General features: G+C 27.4%; 1 protein-coding gene across 4 annotated transcripts in view; it reads left to right on the top strand.

Annotated features, from left to right (window-relative positions):
* The window catches only part of LOC106684487 (serine/threonine-protein kinase VRK1), a 23,884-nt gene extending 15,601 nt beyond the window's left edge, over positions 1 to 8,283 (top strand). For all 4 annotated transcript variants that reach the window (XM_067053623.1, XM_067053622.1, XM_014426604.3 and 1 more), the window contains 4 exons: positions 116 to 210; positions 1,598 to 1,738; positions 5,150 to 5,278; positions 6,821 to 8,283. In XM_067053623.1, the coding sequence (XP_066909724.1) occupies positions 116 to 210; positions 1,598 to 1,738; positions 5,150 to 5,278; positions 6,821 to 6,950 (495 nt within the window). In that variant the 3' untranslated portion in view covers positions 6,951 to 8,283. The remainder of the gene's footprint in view (positions 1 to 115; positions 211 to 1,597; positions 1,739 to 5,149; positions 5,279 to 6,820) is intronic.
* Positions 8,284 to 12,413: the final 4,130 nt, after the last annotated feature.

The following is a 12,413-nucleotide window of genomic DNA, read 5'->3' as shown; positions in this document are numbered from 1 at the left end:
CTTTTTTTATCTTCACCTTGACCATCTTATCCTTTAATTTTCTGTAAAATTAACTGATAAGCTTCCAGATAAATAGTTTGTACCTTTTATCTTTTATATATGTTTTTTTTTCTAGAGAGTTCATGAAAGAGAAAATTTGAGAGCAGAAAAGAAGAAAAAAGTGTTCATAGTAGGCAATAGGAAACCTTGCGCTATACATAACCATAATTCGTATGTATTCAATTATTGTCATTTAATTTATCCAAGTATTATGTTTGAAGAAGCCAGTCAATGAAACTTTTAAAATTATATAGTGATTACTTTTTACTTGTCTATTACTAGTGCATGTAATAAAATATAGCTCTTTATTTTTGGTTTCATGTCATATTAACCTACTTCTTTTGTAACTCACTCCCTATTTATTTATGTACACGTAGACCCAGCACTGTTTCGCTATTGCAAGATTAGAGGATGTAGATAAATTGGACACAATTAAAAGTTTGATATAAATTTAGTTAAAATTAAACATAAATTATTATTTTTATTTACATATTGCAATAATGATTGAATTAATTGCTTAGTGTATCTATTTGATTTATATCGGTAAATAACAACATATAATATGGTAATAATATATAATAGAAATTTGTGGCAATAATATACAATAAAAATTTGCTAATATGTGGTGTCTCTATACACTTTAATAACAGGTTTCCATAAAACTGTAATACAAAATCTGTTTAATCTCTGATTACCAATATTGGTTCAATAAAGATCTTAGTAGACAATCAATTATCATTAAAATTATAGTTTATAATGTTCAGCAGTTTTTTAAAAATATTGGTAGAAGGTTAATAGGTTGTATCTTCACTAATAATATTCCAAATTGAATGATTTTTTTTGTTTTGCAGGGATTTAATCACCATAACACTATTCAAATACGAATTTTCGAATAAATTGAAAAATAAAACATTTTACCTCAAATTTTTTGCCTTACAATGAGCCTTTTATTTCTTTTGAAAAAAAAAAAAAAATGCTATATCAACACGACTCAACCAATATACACGAAACCTGGTAGTGGTTTAGGGCTCTATAACCACACCAAAAACACCATTAACCTAACCATGAATTGAACCTAATTTAACCTAAACCTAAACCTAACAAATCAGATTCAAAACCAATATTTTAAACTCATAAGGGGATAAAATGTAAATGGTGTTAGTATAGATTAAAAGAGCAGAGATTCATCTTTCCAATGGTTGTAGTAACGTAAGATTTAGATAAAATGCAGATTTATGAACAATTATGCGAACATTGGACCCCAGGAGAAAAAAAATCCTGCAAATAAGTTTTTTCCTTGATGATCTCCCAGAGTGAGATTAAAGTTGAAATTATCTTTAAGTTAGTACATAATGTGATACCTTTCCTTGTGTCATTGTGTTTTAAATCTTCCTTTTTATTTTTTCAATGATGTTCTCTTCAATTTCTTTGACTTAAATGTTATTTAACAAATCCTTAAATGAATTATAATGGAGATTATTTAAGTAGTATTCTTGGTTAAAGTAATTTTAATTTTTGATAATATCTCTTAATATTTAGTCTTGTTCATGATTTTTAGGATTAGCCCCAGAATAACAAGAGCTGTCGACAAAAAAGCAAAGAAGAAACGACAAAAAAATTTCAACTGGACCTCTATCCTTGCTGGTCATCCAGAAAAAGACTTAAAAAAAGAAAAGGCGAAAGAAATATCGACTGTGAGGTAAATTTTAACTCCATGAATATTTATTATGTTCTGTTATCATATATCCTGTTAATTTTTGAGAAATGTTAAATTTTATAATTATGTTTTTTTAAAGTTTAGTCTATTTAAAAGGATCTTTATTCACCATCAATTTTTGTCATCTTTTAACTTAAGATAAAATAAAAGGGTGGTTCTCAATTCTTTTTATCTAATCTTTAGGTACCAATTTTCAACAACTTATCTCAAAAAGACATAAAATAAAAAAAAAATCTGAATCTTCTTAGTTTAACCATTTGTTAATCGCTATCAAGGGAAACTTTAACACAAAATCTACCAATAAAGTTTAAATTTGAAATTTTTGCACCAATTATTGAGGCCAGAAAGAAACCATAATTATGACATTGGTAAAATGAACTTAAAAATTATTTAATATTGAATCACTGTCCAGTTGGTAATTTTAAGATCACATTCTGTAATGATGGCATTTATTAATCCTAATAAAATGCAAATAAATGTATATATATATATTGTAATATTCAAAAAATTATTTAAAATAAATAAAAGGAATATTTGATAGTTTTAACTCTATTCTCATTTTAAGTGTAGCTTGGGTTCAAATTAAAAGCTTTAATATTAAATAGATAGTAGGATTTTATTTAAATTTTATGACATGTTAGACTCTTAATCTCAGGGCGGGTTTCTAGGCAATCAGAACATACATTTAGCTACTAATGACACTGAATTAAATTATTTATTACCTACTTTTACAAATCTCCTTGAATTCTATTTTAAGCAACACTAATCAATTACTCTATATTGCTCCTTCTAAAGGTTCTCTATTTGCAATGCTATTTCTAAAGCTCAGCAAAATATTCTCTTCACCTCCGCTCTCAGGAGACGTCCTCTCACCAGGCGATCCAAAACAAAAAGTACCTTTTTCTTTTCAGATGACTCTTTGATGTCTTCTTTCTCTAAATGTCCCACTGAGGGAGAGAGCAAAGATGTTCATGACCTCTTGCATCCAGGATACGTCCTCCCTCTCCCGCCTAACAACGACTGGAACAAAAACCAAGTTTTCTTCCTTCCCCTTCTCTAGGTGTTAGTTATCGACATCGATTGTAGCACTACGGTTTTAAGTTTTTTCTTATGATTTCCTTTATGAATAATTTTTTTTAATACCTATTCTTAACTTCTATTTTTTCTTAAATTTACTGTAACTACAATTATGGTAGTAAGTTAAATAAAGTTTTTAAAATATTTGAATCTGCTCAACTTGGCCGCTATTCAACGGACTTTTTGGAGGACACATGCTGCCATCTTGGCTTTGTTTTGAATAACGTATTGTAATATCCTGTTTTATGAGAAAATAGTTATTTTTATATATAAATGATTTTAGTTATATTTTTATTTTATGTATCAACGTTAAATATTGTTTATTTGTTGTGTTAAATCAAAAAAGAAAGCTAACCAATTTTGATCAGTCATATATGGAGTGGACTGATCGGTATTCAAAACAAAGCCAAGATGGCGGCACGAGTCCTGCAAAAAGTTCGTTGAATCGCGGCCATGTTGAGCAGATTCAAATATTTTAAAAAATCTATTTTAACTTCCCATCATAATTGAAATTCATTAAAAGAATAATATTCAGAAAGTAAATCATTTGCAAAAATCCAAAACTGTTGTGTGATAAATGTTTACATAGAACATCGAGACAGGTGTTGGTTTTTGGCATTCATTCGTTGCTTAGGCGTGGGCGGGGAATGATGTTTCCTGGATGAGGAGGTCCTTATCATCTCTTGTCCAGCTCAAGGGTGGACATCTTGAAAACGGAGAAATCGGAGAATCACCTGCGAAGAAAAAAGGATTCTTTGTTTGGATCGCCAAACAACACACTTCGGTGTTCTCTGTGCTAATTTTTCCTTGACCACGATTTTTTTTCCAAAAAAAAAAAAATACAGATTTTTAACTATCCTACAGCCTGTTCTAACATAATAAAAATTAATTTTTGTAAGCTTCCAATTAAGATCTGAATACAGTAAAAACTTTTTTCCATGGGAGATGTATTATAATAAAGTTAAAATGTAAAAATAAAAGATAGATGATCTGGTTGTGGTTAAAGAAAAAACTCAAATAGTAATAAAACTATTTACTGTCAGCCAACGTTTCGCCCCAAGTTGTAGGGCTTCATCAGGGCTAAAAAAAAGATGATGTAAGAAAGTAAGCAAATAGATAACAAAAATAAGATTTAACTAAAGTGTGACTAATTATGATAATTTCTATAAAAATGAACTATGTAAATCAAAGAAAATAAAAAAGATGTATAGTTAAATATAAAATTAAATAAGAGTAACAAAAAGGTTTATACAATTAATGAATACGGAAATAGTAGTGAATGAAAGTAGATAAAAAATAAATGCAAAAATACAGTACACACTAAGAGATGGAAAAGGGGAATGAAATTAGTAATGAACAAAATAGAAAACCTACCCTACTGATTGGAGGCAAGAAGAAAAATGGAACAGAAATTAGAAAGGAAAGAGTCAACCTTTTGTTCCATTTCAATCTTTTTTTTTTTCCATCTTTTAGTGTATACTCTTTTTGTATTTCTTCTTTATCTACATTTATTTCCATATTCATTAATTGTCTAAACCTTTTTTTTATTCTTATTTAATTTTACGTTTCACTTATCTTTTTTATTTTTCTTAAGTTATATTGTTCATTTTTATAGAAATTATTATAATTCAACTAATGTGTGGCCAGTTGGATTTGATTTTTGTTATCTCTTTCCTTTCTTTGTTACATCATTTAAGTGTTTGTATCTTATTTAGCCCTGATGAAGCCCTGCAAGGTTGGCTCACATTAAATAGTTTTATTATTATTTGAGTTTTTTCTTTGACAGCACCTGACCGGACCATCATTCTGTTGTGATTAAACACGGTCAATCAATGATCTTCCAGAAAGTTAAGATATATATGAATATGAAAATGTTGCTCTGGAATAGCCATTGGAACATAATTAATCCATCATGTCTATCGGAAGAAATATTTCTCAAGCTCGTATCATAACCAACATGAATTTATATTGATTCATAGAAACCATTTTATTCAAGTTAGACTTTGAAATTGACTGTTACAGAATTAATGTATAGAGAAAAATGATTAGTAGTTCTTTTTTGTTTTGGAGATTTATAGAATAGATAGAGATAAGTGGATTTGCTAAAATCTCTTTATACAATATTAGTAGATGTTATGAAACTTTTAATTTGAATTTTTCTATGTTTCAAAATTGCGATGTTCCTATTTTTTCTATATAACAATTCTTCTAAACTTAGCTGTATATAATGATAAGATTAGAAAATGTAGGAATGCATGTTGAAAAATAAATATCATTTTATACAAATGTTTTTTATTACTTTTTGTTTTGTTGTAGCAACTTGATTGCGCCAACTAGAAAACCGAGGTCCAGTTCATTGGCTAATCCAACTTCAGCCATGCTTAGGGTCATGGAAAGAAGAAAGCAGCGATTTTCTGATTCTTCTAGAAGAATTAGAAATGATAGGTATTAAACATTAAACAGTTTTAATATTATTGTAACTTTGCTTAAATATTATTATCTGTTTCAGAAACTATTGATCAGAATATCAGTGATAATAATTCTATAAAAAAAAAATCACTTTCATCTATAATCAATTGTAAATTGTATCCCTTCAAATTTCATTTTTATTTTGAAGCCTAGAAGATAAAATAAATATAAACTTCCATTATTTCATTTGTGGTGCTGAATCAGTGTTTCTTTATCTTGATTTTTATCTTTGGAAAAATAACGCTGTCACCCAATGCTATGAGATGTGGTGTGTGGCTTATTGAGAGAAAGTATTACGATTTTGAACAATTTTTAAATCAAGTATTTTGTACTTGTTCAAAGTATTGTATTTCGACAGAAAATCCATTAACCTGGTCTTCCAAATGTGTGTGTATACAGCTTAGCTCAAAAATGAAAAGTGCAAACCTCAAATTACATTATTAGGGAAGGTATATAGCAAGGATGCTACAGTAACATGTTTGTTACTATCAACCAACCGGAAGTGCAACTTTGCGTAATTGATTTTACATATTTTTTCAATTTTCTCAAAAATAGTTCTAATGATTTTGATTAAACTTGGTATATCAAAGTACAATCAAACGGTCTTTGATATCAGCTAGGCCATATCCTCATTAAAGAGCTTAAAAGCCGATTATTCAACAATTCTTCCTCTAAAGTACCTATAATTTTGTTTATATGCTCTTGATAAATATGAACTATAAAACAATTTGATAGTGAAGTAGTCTCATGTAGAAAATTATAGTAATAATAATGAGAATCATGGTTGCTAACCACAAGTCTATCTGTATCCCGGCCAATCAGTTTCTATTTTTTAAAAGAAATTTGGGAATATCGTTCAATAATTAAAATATTATAATTTAAAATTATTTATGTGGGAAGGGCTATCCAGTTTTTACCATCTAGCTGATTTATTTTTTATTTGCATTTTTATACTTATTTTAATTTCTGTTTTTTTCGCTTCTAAAAATTCATTCACCTTCTTACTTCAGTTTCTGTATTTCATCACTCTTACTTTGGTACATCAACCTTGACAACATTTTGGACAGTCCTCTATTATCAGGGGCCTTTAATATTTTATTTTGTTTTATATGTTCATTTTTAGTTCTGTTTGAATTGAAAATGTATTTTCAACTACATAAGTACAGCAAGGTTGATATACTTGTGCAAAAGTGATTAAATAAAGAAATTGAAGTATGAAGGTGAATTGATTTTCCGAAGTGAAAAAAGCTGAAAATTGGCTTAAAAAATAAACCACTATACTATAAACATATACCCTCATATGCTTGATTGCTTGTCGACCATTTTGAATTTCAAAACCACATTTTGACCTTTATAGGACTTTATTTGCTGTTAGAGCAATATCAGAATTTTTTTAGCTTTGGACTTTTGAAGTTGGTGTTAGACAATCTATGAAAAAAAAAAAAAAAGTGGGGCAGTAGTTCGATAATAATTCCTGGTTTGGGCTTGCTTCTAGTATTAATGATTTTTATGTTATAGTTGTTCATTGCTGAATGGTGAACTGTGTACCCCAGCGATGGAAGAAATATTAATGAAAAAAATGTCTTCTAAGTCCTCATCTACCAGAATCCTAAGATCAACATCCCGTCGCTGTAAACTGCAGAAGTAGGAGGTTTATTTTCAAGACTGGCTCTTATTGTGTTATATGAACTGTCAGTACACTTACCAATGAATGGCCAGTATATGCTGTAGCTAATTATAAAGTACTGTAAAATATGGCATGCTGTCCTTCGCTTTAAAATTTATTTGAGATTAATAATTAGTATTAGATTGATTTTATTATCTAATTTCTTTCTGAGGTAAACACATTATTCAATTAGATCTCAGCAAAGGACAAAATTTTAAGATTATGATAATTTCTTAGTATGTAAATTGTGTACATTTCTTCTGCATTAAATTTGCTATATACAATTTCATATTGGAAGATAATATTGATACCTTCTGTGTCCTAATAAACAGAAACTATTTTCTTTATTTGTTTATTGTATTTATATACTCACTGATGTAATACAATGTGATATACTCGTAACCTCGGGTTTAATTTTGTTAATCGTATTATATTTTTGTATGTTTTTATTTATTTATTTCTGGAAACTACCATGTTTTTTATATAATTTACATTTCTAATAGTTAAACTGTTGCGATTTGTTGATCGATGTTTTGATAAAACTAAGTAGTTAATTTATGATATTGTTATGATTTTGACAAACTTTTAAGGTATTTATTATTTTTAAAAACCTTTAATTCTTATTTGTTTCGTTTATTAGTCTTGTATTTAATTTTAATGTTATTTTTGTAAATAATATAATGTGTATTATTTTGTGGAATTATGTTCCTTCAATTGTAAATAACTTGTGTAGTATTTTTATAGTCTTATAATATAAACTGTAATGTAAGATAATATTAAATAACCTTGCTTTTCTAAAGGTAATACATTTTAATGTATCGTATAAAGAGGAGGCTGTGTAAAAATTAAGAGACTTCCATACTAGTTTTTAGACTTTGAATATTAGTTTTGAGGGTGATGGAATTCAAAGTTGTCTAGTCTATTGCTTTTGTTTTCTTTTTTGAGCAATTCTAGTTATACTGACTGACTTTCAAATACCCTGTAATTTGTATGAGTTCCACGTGCAATTTTTATCAAATTTAAAAACTCAATAAAGATTTAAATAATTCTAAGTATTAATATAAAGTTTTACATTTGAAGTTTTTGGTTCAGATAAATATTTATTAAACAAATTATTTAGATCTGCTGCATTCCTTTAATAAAAAGTATGATGTAGTGTGTAAGTTACTGTTAAATATGTATTATAATTGTTTTGTAAAAATTATTTTGTGTAAGTGGTGGTTTTGTTGAAACAAGAAATATGCTTTTTAAGATATACATAGGTGTAAGTCATCAAAAAGGCCACATTCTGAAAATAAAGTTTTATAATTTTTAATGCTGATTATGATTTATACATCCAAAACACATCATTTGGATTCTTTATTTTCATATTTAATTAAATTAATTTGAGTAAAAGAGTTGGGTTCTTTGGAATGGCCTGATGGTCAAGGATGTTGGGGCGAAGGTTCCAGAGTTCCTGGAACATTGTGGGATTGATTCTCTTCTGGGCCCTGTTTCATAATAAAGTACAAACTAATACTATTAATCTTGTATAAATATAAGTAGATGGTCAGGGTTGCAGTAAAAAAAAGAAGAACAAATAGTTTTAAACTATTTGTTCTTCTTTTTTTTACCGCAACCCTGACCATTTACTTTTATTTAAATCTTTAGGGTCAACTATATATCCATATATTAATCTTGTAGTTTGTATTTGGTACAATTTCACTGACATACTATTCTGCCAGATAATTTTTTACTTTTAAACAATTGTAAAATCACTGATAGGCCTCCCTATCATGAAACAAAATGTATTAGTGTTTGTACTTAATAGTTTGTGTACTTGTATTTATGGACTAATACTACTAGTTTTTATTATGAAACTGGTACCTAATGCAGTTAATATTTATTTCTTGGTATTCCTGAGAAATGAATCTCGACACTCCAACTCTGTTCAATAGGAGGTGGTAATCTCTAGGTAGCCTTTCCCAATAAATGAATTAGCATTATCTCTCTGGTTAGTACAAGATGGCAATGGTGGATAGTCATTAAGATTTGGAAAAACCGACCACTCGGCCCACTTGACATTCTAGTTTCCTCTAGTATATATACTACTATGTTATAGTTTTCAGTTCTATCTTTTTGAAACTAAATTCTTGTAGTAAGCATAGTTGTTTGTTTTTGATTATTAAAAGGAATTGTTTATTCAATTGCTAAGATTGACTTCTCTACATATTGGCAAAAAAATACAAAATTTTTGGAGAAACTATTCAATCTTGTATGCTGTTAAAATATATTTTGAGTTAATTTGATAAAATATTTGATAATTTTATGAATGATTCAATGTACTCCTTGTCATCCCTAATAGTAAACCGGAAGGTAACAATGAAATAGTAAAATTTTTGGTGTTATAATACAATATTTCTAGATGAGATGGTGAGAGAAAAACTCAACAGTGTCTTTTATGGTATAAGTTGCACAGGTGCACTTAAGCATTTAAGTTTTAGTTCAAGATCTTTAACCACCCTTTCCATAAATTATACTATTTCTCAGATGTTAAATTGTTGTAATGTAGGGATTGAAATTGCAAATAAAATTGATTGGTTATCAATAAGGAAAACAGTTAGCAAAAAATTAGTAAAAAAAATTAAAATCATCCCTACTTTTTTTTTCAGTAAAATAAATAAATATAATACAATTATCTCAGTATCAAAATCTGAAAAGGAGAAAAATTTGATTAGAGCTTCAGTTTTAGTATGTAAAAAAGTAAGTGTTTAAAGTGATTATAAATTTTAAAGAATAATTTTATTATAAACTTATAAAAAACAAATTATTAAGTTCTTAAATTTCAAAAGACTAAATGAATTAATTTTGTGATTTGAGAAAAATTAAGAAGTAGGTTTAATTTAATTCTTCTTTAAAAAATATTTCCTCAACAGTTGGTAATGACTCCTACGAAGGGTAAATCAGCTGAATTTAAAATAATTATAAATTCATTTCTAAAAGCAACGTACTACGACCTATTTTTGTAAGGCTTATAATTCAAAAAATATATTCCAGTTCATAGAGAAGTTTTGACTGGAATGGATTTGGTAACAGGTGGGTTTAGTCATTAGTTGAGGATTTTGAGACTACAAAAAAGAATTTAGTGAAGGAAATAAATTTTATTTTAAAGGAATATTATGAACAGTAATCAAGAGAAGAACATGAAATAAAATTAAGAAATCGATAAAACACATTGATACATTAGTCCCTTATGATGGACTATAATTGACATTTTTTGGATAACAGTGTATTATGATAACAGTATATTATTATGTTCTTTCTTGGAAAAGAACATAATAATAAGAAAAAATTGCCGATAAGACACCCCTTTAATGAAATGCTTCAATATTACTGTAATTTTCATTTTTTTTTTAGAACTGCACATGTATGCAAAAATCCAGATAGATTATCAGTATTAATATTTAGGTTCAGTTATTAGAAGGTCTGGAATGAATGCCCTCTCAAACATGAAGGTAAATATAAATTTAAGAGGTAACTAATTGTAAGCTATTAATAATTTTTGTTTCTGAATAAGGTCTTGTCTGAGAAAGTGATCAATGTTTTTATCATAGTGGGACAGAATATATATTCAGTTAAATTTAGTTCTACTTTATATTACACTGCAGAGATACAAATCTATTTCTTAATTTGCTTTAAAAAAAATAGATCATAACATTGACATCATATTATTTGAAGTTACATTTATTACCTCAAAAGCAATTATATAAGTATAAATTATTTATCGTTATGTATACATTGTATATATTATGTTTGGAAATTTTTAATTTCTAGGTATTCAGAAAATGTCATATTTTATAGTTTATTTATTGTATAATTTGTATATTTTTTTATTATAGTTAAAATTTTATAAATTTTAGTACTTTCTGAGTTTCATCATTTACATTTTTTATGTTGGCTAATCTAGTTTGAACTTCCAAAAAGCGCTCATTTTTCATTCTTTACGTGGTCATAATTGTAACAGAAAATTCATTAGAATGTTTGCCTGAGTTTTAAATTTATGGGTAGAACTGTTTTCTAAAATTTCATCTTGGGATTTTCATATAGTCGGTTAGTGAAATAGTGTTCAATAGCAGTAATTTTTATGGTGCATTTTTAGAAGTTGAGTACTGTTAATAGTATTGACTCTTTTGGTTTAGTGAAATATTTAAGAATTGACGAACTGGGGTTTAGTAATTATAAAAATTGTTTGTAGAAGTTAAAGGAATCTTATGGATATATGCCTATGTATGTATAATTAAAAATAAATGAGGTTTAACATTTTCTTAATAACACACTAAATTAATATTTATGATTAAGAAGAGACTTTTTTTTATTGTTGTAATAATTTTCTGCATTAGCTGGTTGGGATATAAGTAATTACCATTTTTAATTATAATTCATGACTCGTTTTTAATGGACTTATAGATTGACAAAAACGACCTGTTATTTTAGGACGATTATTCTGTTACTAGTTCCTTTTTCGTATTTAGAATAACGGTTAATCGGCTGATACGATTTCCGAGAATCTTACAGTTTTACTTTATTTTCCATTGAGTTAAAAATCCGTTTCTTAATATCATATCTATGATAAGTGCAATATGAGTAAAAGGGTTATACTCAAATAGATATGCAATGTGCGTGTTTTACGAATTGAAAATACTGTATGTTAAATAACGGGATTACTATTAGTAATTAGTAAAACTACTGTTATTCTTTTTTTTTTAGTCGATCTTCAAATTATCCATTTCAGATCTAATTGACCACGGTTTCTGAATGATCTTTGTCATTAAATGTTATTTCTGAGATCATATTATGACTTTCCAGTGAACTCAATCACGGAACATTAATTAGTTAAAAATATTTTTTAATATTGATACTTTAGTTTCATTTCATGCCACCATTCGGATAATAATCTGAGTGTTGTGGAAGAAAGATATAATCGAATAACTTGGGTCAATTACTGAAAATTCAATAACTAATGTAGGCACTTCCCTGAAAACAACTAAACTATCAACATCTATGTCTTTATTAGTTCAACATACAAAACCATATCATTATATTTGTCAGATTTGAGATAAAAACTGGCAATTTTTTCTGAGCTGAAAAATAATTATGTTGGTAGTGATTATAAATTATTTCGCTAAAGAGAAAGATAAAACATAATTTCTTTTGAAATTCATCTAAATGATTTTTTTTCCGAGGTGTTTATTCACTTAAGTTTAAATAATATAAGATTGTGGTTTAATAAGTTTCAATTTCAAAAGTATTAGTAATCATTATTATGAGCATTTTCATTGGTAACAAATATTTCATCTCAACTAATACTAATTCTAATATATTCTAACAAATTTCTAAAACTCTACTGGAATAGGAAAACTGAATATTCAAATAAGATAATACTAATTAGATTCCGTACAATTCAGT

The sequence above is a fragment of the Halyomorpha halys genome, unplaced genomic scaffold (genome assembly GCF_000696795.3).
Source record: "Halyomorpha halys isolate HHAL.00 unplaced genomic scaffold, Hhal_1.1 Scaffold586.1, whole genome shotgun sequence".
NCBI lineage: Eukaryota > Metazoa > Arthropoda > Insecta > Hemiptera > Pentatomidae > Halyomorpha > Halyomorpha halys.
Note: the sequence above shows the minus strand (reverse complement) of the source record. Positions and strands in the feature narration are given on the sequence as shown.